The sequence below is a fragment of the Carassius gibelio genome, chromosome B24, assembly GCF_023724105.1.
Source record: "Carassius gibelio isolate Cgi1373 ecotype wild population from Czech Republic chromosome B24, carGib1.2-hapl.c, whole genome shotgun sequence".
Lineage (NCBI taxonomy): Eukaryota > Metazoa > Chordata > Actinopteri > Cypriniformes > Cyprinidae > Carassius > Carassius gibelio.
The window spans coordinates 3,692,889-3,707,097 of NC_068419.1; the positions used below are offsets into that span (position 1 = coordinate 3,692,889).

Here is a 14,209-nt window from a genome sequence, read left to right on the forward strand (position 1 = left end):
AATATTAAATTATTATTAATATTACCTTGTTCATAAATAAATCACTTTTAACATATCAGTTGGTCTGTCATTCTTTAATATATATTGTGTAGTTATAAACTCTTTAGACTGTTAATGATTAGTGCTTTTTTTTTAAGTTTGTGGATAAGAATCGTGTAAAAAAAAAAAATCCCTTATTTTGGGGATGGATTCCGGGAAATGTCCCTTATTTTCAATGTTCAATGTTGACAGCTATGGCAAAAGCTGTATTTTCAGCATCATTACTCCAGTCTTCAGTGCGACATGAATATTCAGAAATCATTCAAATATGATGATTTTCTGCTCAAGAAACATTTACAAATGTTATTGTAAAGTAAAAAGCATGTTTTATCTTTGCATAAATTATAATTTATAGAGAAAAAGTATGAAACACTTTACAATTTATAGTGAATTCATGAACTACTGTGCAATTTAAAGTGATAAACCAGAGAGCATAATCCATTTGATTATTGTATTATTGTTATTATAAAATGTAAATAATTTATGAGTATTTATTTAAAATTGGAATAGTATTTTTTGTTATTAGTTACTGACAATGAGATGTTGTATTTGACATAAAATAGATGCTTGAATGTGTTACACACACAGCTATGTGTTGACTCACCCGCAGGTCTCCGTTGGCGATGTGTGTGTGGTGTACAGGGTGGGCCATGTGTTGAGCATTGTAGTGTGTGTCTCGTAGCGGAGCCTCTCTGCAGTAAATCTTGATGAGACACCGGTCGTGGATGTCACGAGGGTCCTCCAGCTCGTAGAAGATGTTGCGTGCCTCGTCTTTGATGAGCAGAGCCGTGCCGGGAGAACGCAGCGCGCCCATGGTCAGTTTCTGAGGGAACATGTGCACGATGAGGGCATGAAGCGTCTCCATGCTGGTCAGCTCATGAGTGATGTGCACCCGCCGCGTCTCGTCACCGAACTGCAAGAACAACACAGCTAGAAAGACATAAAAAAAATTATTCAGTTGATATTTGATATGCAATAAAACAGTAAAATGGTATGGAGTGATACAAACAGGGAAACATTCTCTTGCAGCTAAACAAAATATTGAACGCTGCTTGTCCAATCAAATCAGTGAACCAGAACTAACTGAATATAATTGATTTAGTCAGACTCAGTCTGAATGGTTGCGTAAGTGCTAAGAGTGTAAAAACATCCAGAACCCCAGCACATTTATTGAAATTAAGCTGCATAATTGAGTCATGCAGGGAAATAAATCTATATTTATGTATATGCTTCACTTACACTGCATTCAAAGTAGCTATTTTTATCAGTTCATGCACTCTCTGGGAATCAAGCCCATGACAATGACATTGCTGGCTCAGTAATGTAAGGTTTGAGCTACACAAATGTACAAAATGTAGATGCATTTCAATATGACACATTTCTATAAATATGTTTTCAGCAAAGATGCATTAAACTGATCAAAGGTGACAGTATGAATATTTATCATTCTAAAAAAAGAATTTTCTTTTTCAAATAAATGCCATTCTTCTGAAATATTGTATTCATCAAAGAATCCAGAAAAGCAAAGTTTCTACAAAATATTAATCAGAAATCAGTTTTCAACATTGATCATTATAATCAGGATATTAGAATGATTTCTGAAGGATCAAGTGACATTGAAGACTACAGTAATGATGCTTAAAATTTAGCTTTACATCAAAATTCCATTTTACAAAATATTCGGATAGAAAACTGTTATTTGAAATTAGAATATATTTCATAATATTTCAGTTTTTCTGGATTTTTGATTAAATAAATGCAGTCAAGGACAGCGTTCATGACTTCTTACAACCCTAAACTTTTGACTGGTACAACTTAACAAACAATAAAAAGGTATTTACTTAAGTATCAAGTATACTTACTAACAGTAAGTATACTAACAGTAAGTATTTAATTAATAGCTAATAGTAAGTATTTAAAAGTAAAGTACGCATTTACAAATTTTTTTTAACCCATTCAGTTTGGTAAATGGCAGAAATCAATGAACTGGCGCACGGAAGCTTGACTAACACTTAAAGCAGAATGAAAATGCCACAGAAGTGTTGATGTGTCTCACCTGGCGCTCTCAGTTTAGCCTGGCTGGGTGATCGTGCCAGTGGAAGACTCTGTCTGAGGATGTTAGAGCGACTGAAGCCCAGCGGGAGCTCAGCATCGGCCATGCTTTCCAAACTCTCCGCAGACGCATAACACACCCGCCCTCCAACCTGCTCGCCCAGTGACTGCTGCTGGAGCCCGGCAGCGCCGCGTGGAGTCCGCGCCTGCAGGAGACACACGGAGACAGACGGATCAGCGTGTGTGTGTGTGTGTGTGTGTGTGTGTGTGTGTGTGTGTGTGTGTGAGGGATCGAGGGAGGGAACGCTCTCTAATTACCCGTATTGCAGAAGTAGCCGTTTTGCAAGGGTAATGAAACCTCTGTGATGGGAAGGCAAAATAGCGCCTAGGGAAAATTAGGATGTGTGTGTGTGGGTCTCCAAAGTGGTGAAAGGAAACCCATGCAGACTAAAACATTCTCAAATCATGCTGATAACATGATCGTGTCAGCTCGACTGCTGCTTGTCGTTGAAGACAAATGAAGACAAACGACATCCTAACATTCATGTCGATCTTTCAATTTAGCTTTTAATTTACAGTGTTACAATATTGTTAACCAATTTAATGTCAGTATGGTTTTTGAATCATTTGAATCATTTTAGAATCGCAAATCATTTGAATCAGTTCGGGAGTTCGGAGCTGCTTCGCAGATCATTTGAATCAATTCGAGAGTTCGGATCGGGTTCGCGAATCATTGAGTCTGTTTGGGGATCGCAAATCATTTGGATCAATTCGGGAGGTCGGAGCGGCTTCGCGGATCATTTGAATCAATTCGAGAGTTCGTATAGGGTTCGCGAATCATTTGAATCAGTTCGGGAGTTAGTAGCGGGTTTGCGAATCATTTGAGTCAGTTCGGGAGTTCAAAGTGGGTTCGCGAATCATTTGAGTCAGTTCGGGAGTTCAAAGCGGGTTCGCGAATCAGTTGAGTCAGTTTGGGGATCGCGAATCATTTGAATCATTTCGGGGGTTCGTAGCGGGTTCGCGAATCATTTGAGTCAGTTCGGGAGTTCAAAGCGGATTCGCGAATCATTTGATTCAGTTTGGGGAATGCGAATCATTTGAATCAGATCGGGAGTTAGCAGCTGCTTCGCGAATCATTTGAGTCAGTTTAAAAAAAAAACATTTTCTTTTTTTACTATAATAGAGTATGGACACCTCTTTTGGGCCACTTAAAACACTGGACTTGACAACAACAAGGGAGTGTGCAAAGTGTGTATTTTTTGTGTAAATTTATTGTTACTGAGTTATATAAATACATTTATGTTTTAACTTTAGTTAATTTTTATATATTATGTATTCATTTTAATTTACAAATTTTAGTGATTGTTGTGTGGTTCTGTAATTTCTATCAGTTTTTCTTTTTTTAAGTTTTTATTCACCATATTTCAATAAAAAATTTGTAGCTAGCTGAAAAGCACTTTATGTTTTTATGTGTTTTTTATAATTATAAAAACCATTTAGTTTTTGATCTATATAATTTTTTATTCATTTGTATTTCAGTTCTAGCTATTTTATTACAATGAAAAATGTTGTAGCTGAGATCACATACTTCAATACTTTTTAATATTTTATTTTATTTTGGTTAAAATCAATTTTTTTATGTTTTTTTAGTTAATGATAATTCAGTTTTTTATTGGCCTAAAGTTGTTTTATTTGTTTGTTTTATAGATTTTTTATGAATTTGTATTGCAGTTTTAGTTATTTTACTACGTCACATTAATATTGAAAAATGTTTTTTTATTTTATTTAAGATGTGGTTTAACTTTTAGTTAACTATAATAACCCTAACACAAAAAAACAGTTTTTTTTTTTGTAATTTTTAATTTATATGAAATTTTAATAAAACTCGTAAGTTTTAGTTTCAGTTGTGTTCGTGCATCAAGTTAAACTTAACTATTTAACTATAATAACCCTGACACACACACACAGCTCTGTCAAGACAATAAAATGTTCATCTCATTAAATGGACAAGAAATGTCAATGTCGTTGAAAGTATTTGAGAGCATGCGCTCCTGACAAAAAACGAGATGGCTCTCCAGGTGCACAGTCATCTAGCATCTCTTAACCCATCATGACAGCCTGCATCTTCCATGAGTCTCCTCTGACTGGAGCGGTTTGTCGTGTGCGTCTCCAGCGACAGCTCCGTGTAGAGAGAACACCTCACACAGACAGCTACAGCTCTGGTGCGTCATACTGATCTGAGAGCTCCACTCTTCCTGGAAACACAGGTTCACAGATACAGTAGTGCCACTGGGAAGTTTAGGGAACTCAGTCCTTGTAATATTGATCCAGCTGTCATACAGATGCAGAATTCTTCGCCTCGGTCAAAGGCTGCTGATCGATTGATCATAGGAGGAAAATGTTAATCCAAGACTGACATCTTGGGCAATGTTACACAGCACTATTGAGACTTGATTTAAAGGAATAGTTCACCCCAAAATAAAATGTAATATTTATCTGCTTACTCCCAGGGCATCCACACACAAATAAATAAATAAAAAACCCTGAAGTAGTATAATGGTTTCCCCAAAAATACTAAGCAACGCATTGGTACTGTTTTCAACACTGAGCAGCAAGTCATCATGTTAGAATGATTTTTAAGGATCATGTGACACTGAAGCAATGATGCTGAAAATTCAGATTTGCATCACAGGAATAAATGTAAATTTAAGATATTTTAACTTGTAATAATATCCCATATTTTTACAGTGTTTTTGATTAAATAAATGCAGCCTTAGTGACCATAAGAGACTTTTTAGAGCATAAGAGAGATAAAAAAACAACAATCTTTAAACAGTTGTATATCTTACCAGTTAAAGCAACCCCGACTAACACTGGTTCCTTTGGAAAATATGTTATGGGATTTTTAGCTTTAACAGGATTGGACACTTGAGGACAGGAAACCATTTAGAGAAGAGGGATTCAGAGATCAACAGTGCAATCTGTCGAGCCTCGGCAACTGGCTCCTTGAGCGAGACACTTAACTCCAGGATGCTTCAGGGCAGAACTGTCCCAGCTATAAATGCATTTTTAATCGCCCAGTATGAAGTGTCTAAATGGCAACTAATTATAAATTACTGAATTTTTCACATAATCTATTCATTATTGATATCCATTATTAATATTCAGACCTAATATGCCCATGTGAGGAAATCCAACAGCGATGAATGTCCCTGTTTCTGCACATTGGATGGTTCTCTTGTAGTCCAGCGTGCCGCGAGCTCATCGGTAGACACGGGGCCAATTTCACCAAGGCGAGCCATGCGTTTCCACATGCCAGAAGCTGTCAAAGAGCTTCCAGTCTTGTTTAACCAGGCGGTTTTAGTTTCCTGTCTTTGCAAATGTCCCCGTTTTACAAAATGTTCATACTAATACATTGCAAAAAAAAAAAAAAAAAACACCTTACCAAAGCAAATGTGTAATGATTATTTTTACCAACAAAGGACACTGCGAGATAGGCGCCAATTCAGCTGTGAAGAACTGTGAGGGTAGCCAGTTTGATGGTTTCCCACGCAGCTGGGCTACTTTTGCACTGCTGACTCCTTTTTTAAATTTTTTTATTGATAGCGATTTTGATAATCGAATTTCCCCGAAACGTGATTGGACTATTTTTTTGTGGCAGGTGGGCCTGTTTTGGTAAAGTAGACCTGGCAACCCATGGAGCAGAGGACTACTATCATCAATTATCAAAAGACACGTTATTGGTTTCAAGTTTCAAGGTAATGTTCAATTAAAGTAACATTGTTTGTTTGTAGCATATAATGGATTGCTTTGCAAACAATTGTAAACGCTCTCTAAAGGTCCTGTCAGTGAGTAAATAAAACGTATTAATCAACTAAACAGTTACACTTACAACATCTACATTTGCAGAAAACATAAAAAAAGTTTTTCAACTCTGATCACCTTATTCTCCATCTGAAACATATCTTTCATCCGAAGGTTTGTACAGCACGCAAGAACAGAGCAGGCCGGAAGAAAAGCTGAGGGCAAGCTTCTTGCTCAAAAGGATCTCAGTAACAATTCAGGTTTGTCATGTTCAGCTCTCCAGGGGGTTAAAGAAGACGATTAAGGCCGCGCACAGCTTGACCAAATCAGCCTCGGGATGCTCCGTGGGGTTCTTCAACACCTGTCCTCTCTCTCTCCTGATCCTGCTGTGAAAGCTCTCAGCTCTGGAGGAGTTCCAGCACTGTCCCAGTGCCAAAGACAGGTGTCCTGAGCACCCCTAGGGGATACAGGCTGGTTGCTCTCACGTCTCACATCTTGAAGACCTGCAGAAGCCCCTCGATGACTCTGATGTCGTAGGCTGCATTTTCAATGGAGGTGAGTCATTGCACTGGAACCTTGTGTAGGAGTTTGTCTTGAAGGTGGATTTCCAGGAAATGCATGGAGGCTATAAATAAATGATTCACCTTAGAGTTTCCATAATAAATGCTTCTACGGAGCCGCTGGATTATCCCAGTGTGCACCTTCAGAACGCATTGAACGCCTTTAATGTTAAATGTTGCTCCCTGTGAGGCATTGTGCACAGGCAGCGTTTCACCATTCATACAGTAGACCATTAACAGCTAATGTATTCATACATTTCATTCAATTTTTGTCATGCATTCTTAGTTTGATTGCACTGTGTTGATGTATTGTGATGTTTTGCATATGAAGTTTTCTAAAAGGATCATTTAAGCCACACAGACATGCAGAAACACAGATAAACATGCATGCACAAACATCTGGAGAGGAAAAAACATCTTACCTTAAAACTCCAGTAATGTGGCTGCTATAAGAATAAGAGAGAGATAAAATGAGTTATGCAGGTTTAGATACATTTAAACACATATATTAGCATTCAAATGTTTGGGGTCAATATATGTATATATATTTGTTTTTTCTTTAAAGAAATTGATACTTTTATTGAGCAAGGATGCATTAAATTGATCCAAAAAGTGACAGTAAAGACATTTTTAATGCTGCAAAAGATTTCTATTTCAAATTAATTACAAACAGGGAAAAAGTATCATATGAGCATATTTAAAAGTCATGTGACACATAAGAGTATTCTAAATTGATCATATTAATATCGAACAATATTACTAAATAAATAAATAAAATGCAGCCTTGTTCAGCATAAGAGACTTATTAAAAAAATTATAACAACCCCCAAAAATCCGAACAGAAGTTATCACACCTATGGAGGAAAAAAGAAAGAAAAAAAATGGATATACTTGAACTCTATTCGGTAAATGACAGGTGCTTTTAAGCCAACAGAAAAGCATATCCTTAATCACATTTCACAGAAAATTAAGTTATTGTGTCAAAAAATCTGAGTCCATTGGCTTAACAAAGCATTTTTGTATAAAAGGTTAGGTTCAGGCTTTTAAGGCACCACAACATCAATTGTCTGATCTAAAAACCAATCATGTGAGCTTTAGAGATAACCAAGCAAATAGAAATAAAACCGTCAGCCGAACATACGGACTTAGATGCCACAATCTATTCAATCAACCATCACACACAGGATTGTAAGATATCATCGGCAGTGATAGGAAGGGCAAATCTCCGCTCCTTAGTAGATATCTTAATAGATTGGATGTTATGCAACCCTTGATACCTCCAGATACTGCCTGAGAAGTATTTCTTTGAGTTCTCATATTGGTAAATCTCAAAACACTGCCTACAAAATATTCTGCCCAGACATGTTCAGTAGTTCTTATTAAATGTTCAAACATGCCCTAAAATGCTGTCTACTGTAGGTAAGTAGCTCACTGTGTTTGGAGATACTATTTAGCTAATCACTAGGACCAGCAGGAGTGTGTGCGTCAGAGCACTTAATTCACACATCAGAACACACACACATACAGTAGCAGAAGGGATTTAGTTACAGTAACGTTAGTTCAGTACATGAAGAAGAACAGAGATGACCTGACCTGCATGACAAGCAATCCCACCTGCCTCTCATCGTACAGGCTTTCTCTCTGCCTCTCATTGTTTATGTCTCTCTCACACAGGCATCATTCTCTTGTGTGTGTTTCTTACACAAACACACACACACACACACACAAACTCAGACACTGCGGCAGGCCACACCTGCTTCCACACTTGCATGTCATACAACCACCTACACTGTTTCTATGACGACACAGACATCTACAACATCATTACAATTTAACATACATTAAATTCAACATGAAATCCAAATTGTCCCTATTCACTTTCATAAAACATTACTGATCTGTGAATAATTAATCTGTGCACATTATTCTAGATTTATATAAAAAAGCCTCAAAATATTAATAATAGTGTTTAATATTTAATATTTAAGTAAAAATAGAATTGCATATTTAAATTAAAATGGGTAGTCTTTGGATATGTTTATGAACTAACTGTACAGTAGGTAGTCAAAAGAAATTGAGAATGCATGGATGCCATGTTGTTAAAAAAAAAAAACTTAAATATTTTTATTTTTAAAGTATGTTAAGATACAGAAGTAAAATTATATGCAAATGCTCAAAAAACCTTTCCACTTTCCTTTAAAACACATTCCTGATTTTACTGTGAAGGATTCATGAGTGCGCATTATTCTAGATGGAAAAAATGTCAAAAAGCTTAAAAATTATAATAACAATTATTAAATTAAACAAACAACTAAATTACATTAAATTAAATACTTTATAAAACGAAATAAATGGTTACACCTTTACATTGAACTTGGAACTTATTGGAACTGTTTTAAACTATAAAATCAAATCAAATCAATTCATGAAACGGATGGAAAGATGTTACTTGCAAAAAATCCTGTTGAATACTCTTTTTTTATTCTGAAGTATGCCAAAATAAAGAAGTAAAACGGTACAGTATGTGAATGGTCATGCTTTCAGGTTGAGAGCATCCATATATTCAGTCCCACCATAATACATGTTGTTCACACACACACACACACACACTATTTGCACCTGAAGACATCCTCAATCATACATCAAGCTGTCAGGCGCTCTCTCAGTCTCTCTCTGCCTGTTCACGCTGGATTTCTCATGTCCTCAGACTGATGAAGGGATGAGACCATCACTGATTAATTAGTTCGATTGTCGGCTCGATTTCTCCTTCTAGTTCTCTGCTCCTCAGCTGCTGATTCTCCATCCATGGACTATAATAGCTTCCTTAGTTCGTCACTCCCTGAATCTTGAAGCTAACAGCTGACATGAAATCCCAGCAGACACACACACACTCCTGGTCTCATTGTGAACGTCACCATTCAGTGAATATTAATAGTCAGTATTGATATAGTAATTGAACACCTTTTAACATTAAACGTAAAAAGCAATAAAACCAATCAACAGCAGATTTTAAGATGATTACCATTGGGATACGTGGAAATACTTGACCTTCAGCCTCCACATCCCCGTAAAAATCCTCAAAAGTGTGGTTTTTGAGGAGGAAAACAACCCTTTAGAATCCACTGCAAACTCACATTGGGATTCATAATGCTCACATTGCAAGATCCAACCAGCTCCTGAAGAACAAATCCAAGTCCCACCCTACATTTCCTCCCGTTTCAGACACAGATACTGTACGTCACTTTATGGAAGTGAAACGGGAACGTCTCTGTCCTTCAGCGCTCTTCCTCGCTCTGGGTCTCAGTCCCCTGTATGCCAGCTAGCTATGTGAAATCACTGATTTCCCTACATGAGCTGGGTCGCCATGGTAACGGTAGACTCCCCTCGCTCTTTCTCATTCCAGTGGTGTTTGGAGACGACGGATGCAGCCAGACGGGCAAATACACAGCAAATACAAGGAGGAAGGAAGAGACTAAAGAGAACTGAGAGGACTGATCATGAGAGAGAGAGAAGGATGGCTAAAAGAAAAGAACAAATGACATTATAGATTTGCACATACCTGAAAATATAACCTAGATTTGTATTTAGAATTTTGGAGAAAGTCCGTTTGAAAGTTGCACAGTCATGATGTTAGACTGTTGTGGATGGTTGCCAGGGTGCCGCTATGTGGTTTCCAAGGTATTTTAGAATGTTTATCTCTAGACATTTAGCAGACGCTTTAATCCAAAATGACTTATAAATGAGGACAAAGGAAGCAATATAAATAACAAAAGAGAAATGATGTGCAAGTCTCAGTTAGCAGTAACTGTTCATGTTTAACTAAAACTAAAGGTGCGCAAATTTGACAATAAGCAAAATTTGTCAATTTTTTTTTTATTGTAATGTGGAACACCTATTGGAACGACAGTTTTGTCCGAAAATCTCGCCAAATAATGGTAAAGGGAAAGCACATCGAAACTATTAAAAACAATTTTGTTAATTGAAACATTCCTGAAATAAAATGTTAATATAAGACGAAAACTAAGTTACATTTTTAAAGATTGCTTTGGTAACTAACTGTAAGTTTATGTAATGACTTAAATAATGATTGGATTTTGTATGTGAAATTTCATTGAACATGAATAAAATACCGAACCTTAAAATTGTTTAAAACAATTTTGTAAAATTGAAATAAAGTTAAGCTATAAATATATCTATATTTAAATATAAATATTAGATGGTTTTATTTAAATGTTGCTTTGCACCTACATGTAAGTGAAATAATTACTAACAAAAACTGAAAATAAAATAATGTAAAACGATATTGAAATATTCTAAAGCAAATAATACAACTGACAAAAAGCACATACAATTATTAAAATTTACCTAAAACTGAAAATTTTAAATTAAAAGCTAATTCAAAAAATATTAGTAAAAATTGTAATAGTATATAATACTAAAGTAACACTGCTATGTGTGTGTGTGTGTGTGTGTGTGTGTGTGTGTGTATATATATATATATATATACCACACTCACTCTTTTTAAAAATTAAGAAGAAGATTGTTTCTACACCATTTTTTCCCAGTGAATACACACACACACACACACAATAACAATAGTGATGATTGACTTCTCAAGAGTTAGTAGAGAAGAATGACTGCAAAGAGGAGGAGGATGACGAAAGAGATAATTAGAGGTGCGAGGAAGTATGACAGACAGAGATAGGAACACAAAAACCATGACAGGCGGAAAAACACTAATCAAAGGCCTTTCCAATATTTAAACATAATAATGTAAGAACAGAAATATAGAACAGAACATTTATTCTAAGCTGGGTGGAATCAGTCAATCCTGCACCTCCCATACGATCACAGTGTGTTACCTGCTGCCGTGCACAGTTGGTGTTGACCAGCGTGGCGGCGTGCTGCGGAGGGTATTTGTTCCTCTGATGCTCCGTGTCTCCGCTCTTGTGGAGCTTGGCGTAGGCCTCCATGTCGGGGTTAGAGAGGCGGCGTGTGTTACTGCCCAGAGTGTGATAGCGGCGCTGATATTCGGCATCATCCCCACGCAACATCACAAGCTCTTTATCTTCTAGTTCTCCCTCGCTCCTTCTCCCTCACAAACCTGTGGAGAGGAGAAAGTGGATAGCAAAAGGTCAAGAGCTGGATATCTGTTATGTTGGATGAAGCAGTTCGATATGGTTCGAAAGATTAGTATTAGAGCTTCCTAAGTCCGTGTATTGTAAAATATGATGTCTAAAGTAACTGGATGGTATGTTATTGTCAATGTATTTTGTATTAGTGAATGTTTTTATGCTAATATTATTTGTGCTACAAATGAGGACTGGTTTCTCTGATGTGTTTCCAAGACTAATTTGATGATGTGTCCTAGTTTCGATGTTCTGGCTTACTGTATAGTTGTAAGTACACACTTTTCATAACCCACTTGGATTTAGAGATGTGTTGTTATTTTTTACTATGATTAAACTTTTACAAATAATTTTCAGTAATTGCAATAAAGCTGAAATAAAATGTTAAAAATTAAATAAAGCAATAATTAAATAAAATCATAATTTTAATTAAATTAAATATTAGAGTAAAATTTTTTAGCATAGAGCAACAAAACTATTTTTAATAATAAAAATAATAGTAATAAATAAATAAAAATAATTTAACCACAGGACTATGTAAACGTACTATAAAAAAAATTAAATAAAAAATCAAGTAACTGTGCATGCATAAGTGGTGCATGCATGGACATTATTATACGAAAAATAAAATCAATTAATGAAATGGCTTGGTAACTACCTGAAATAAAATAAGTTTAAATTAAAGTACTAAAAATAAATAAATAAAATACAAAAAACTGCTAAAACTAAAATAAAAATGAAAATGTATTTAAAATATAAATAAATACTATATTAGTATTATGTACAGACATTTATGGGTACAATCAGATTATTATTAAATTAAGTTTTAGAAAAGAAAATCTGCTGTGCATCTTGTCATGTAAGTATAAATCATAAATATAAATTATTTTTAGCATTTGCTAAGGTTTGAGGGTTCTTCGAATACTCCTATGTTGTTGCCAGGTAAGGGAAGAAAATCCACCCCCAAAAAGTCAAAAGGTTCCATCTTTGAAATCTCAAATATTATAATTGCTTCATGTCCATTCGTGTTGTAGCAGCATCATGTAGCAGAGTTTGAGCAAACCAGTAACCTGAAGAATGAGCAATAATAATAATATTCCTTCCATTAGTGAATATTAGTTATTATAGCTAAAATGTTAGAGAAAACTGACCCAGTAATATATGAAGCAACCGTGCAGTGACATTCACATAGAGTTAAACCCTGATTTTTTCACACAGCAGTGTACGATACAGTCATATCTCTCAAAACCAACGGGAGGGGAAACGGATGTGTTAAAGGAGGGAAGAGGAAATCAGGGATGAAGATAAGACGGCGAGATGGTGGGACGGAAATTGTCTGATGATGGGATAAAGGTTGAACATGATAAAACAGGCAGATGCCTGGCAACCGCGTGCTGATCGGAGAATTATGAGTCGTGTGTGTTTTGCTGGAGGAAATATAACACAGTGAGCTCTAGCACATGTCAGCCAACACTGAAGCTGTCTGACCTGTCAGACTGAGAAACACACAGCCATACATCCTCTGGACTCACACACAATAACATTATTATGCTGAGAATGATGTCATGCACACAGAAAAACATTATACAACCAAAGAGTCATGCATCTTGCTCATTCATTATCACACAGCTACAATATAAGTGCTAAAAAAAAAAAGGAAATCAGAACTACAAATTTATTTGCAATAATAATAAGTAATAATAAATCATTTTATTTGAACACCAAAGGACTATTTATTGCACTCTAATTAATAATAATAATAATAATAATAATAATAATAATAATAATAATAATAAATATAAATAAAGTTGTGCTGGGCAACAATTAATCACAATTTTTTGTTTATATAACATAAGTGTGTGTACTGTGTACATTTATTATACTATACTATATAATAAAGTATATGTATATATAAATTACACACACACACACACACACACATATATATATATATATATATATATATATATATATTAATAATAATAAAGGAACAAAAAAAGCCAGAAGTACTATAGTAACTAATACTTTTATCAATTAATTAATTAAAAGGCAATTAATAGAAAAAGTGAATACTATTAAAAATACATATATAAACTACTTACTAAATAACTAACTAAATAACCAAAAAATACTAAAACTAAAATAAACAAATAAATAAAATAAATATAAACAAACAATTAAATAAAAAAGAAAATAGCTTAAAACTAACCTATTAAAATTGTAATTAAACATTATTCAAACATATTCAATTAATAATAAATAAATACATAAAACTAAAATAAATAACCTACTAAATAAATAAAACAAAACAATTTAATAAATAATAAAAAAGGCTACCTAAATAAAAATATTATTAATAAATATTATAAAAAAGAAATAAAATATTACCTTCCCTTTTTGTCCCAGTTTGCAGCTTAAATTTTTTTAATAAAAAATAAATCTGGTCACAAAAACTGGCAACAAAACAGCTCAGAATCAGGGATAATAATTTTTTATTTATTTTATAGCTGTTGTGGAGACTCAATAACCACCGTGGAGCCCAAAATAGAGGCTCGAATTAAATATATTCACCCAAAACAACAAAACCCACAGAAGAAATGGCAGATCAAAGAAAAAACATTATAT

At 34.9% G+C, this 14,209-nt stretch overlaps 1 protein-coding gene across 3 annotated transcripts in view; it reads right to left on the minus strand.

Annotated features, from left to right (window-relative positions):
• The window catches only part of srcin1b (SRC kinase signaling inhibitor 1b), a 44,090-nt gene that overhangs the window by 16,710 nt on the left and 13,171 nt on the right, over positions 1-14,209 (minus strand). For 2 of the 3 annotated variants that reach the window (XM_052596039.1, XM_052596041.1), the window contains exons 2-5: positions 11,318-11,559; positions 6,878-6,901; positions 2,096-2,297; positions 644-969 (exon numbers count right to left, since the gene is read on the minus strand). In XM_052596039.1, coding sequence (XP_052451999.1) covers positions 644-969; positions 2,096-2,297; positions 6,878-6,901; positions 11,318-11,509 — 744 coding nt within the window. In that variant the 5' untranslated portion in view covers positions 11,510-11,559. Of the gene's footprint in view, positions 1-643; positions 970-2,095; positions 2,298-6,877; positions 6,902-11,317; positions 11,563-14,209 lie in introns of those variants that run through there. The other variant, XM_052596040.1, reaches the window with a different exon arrangement.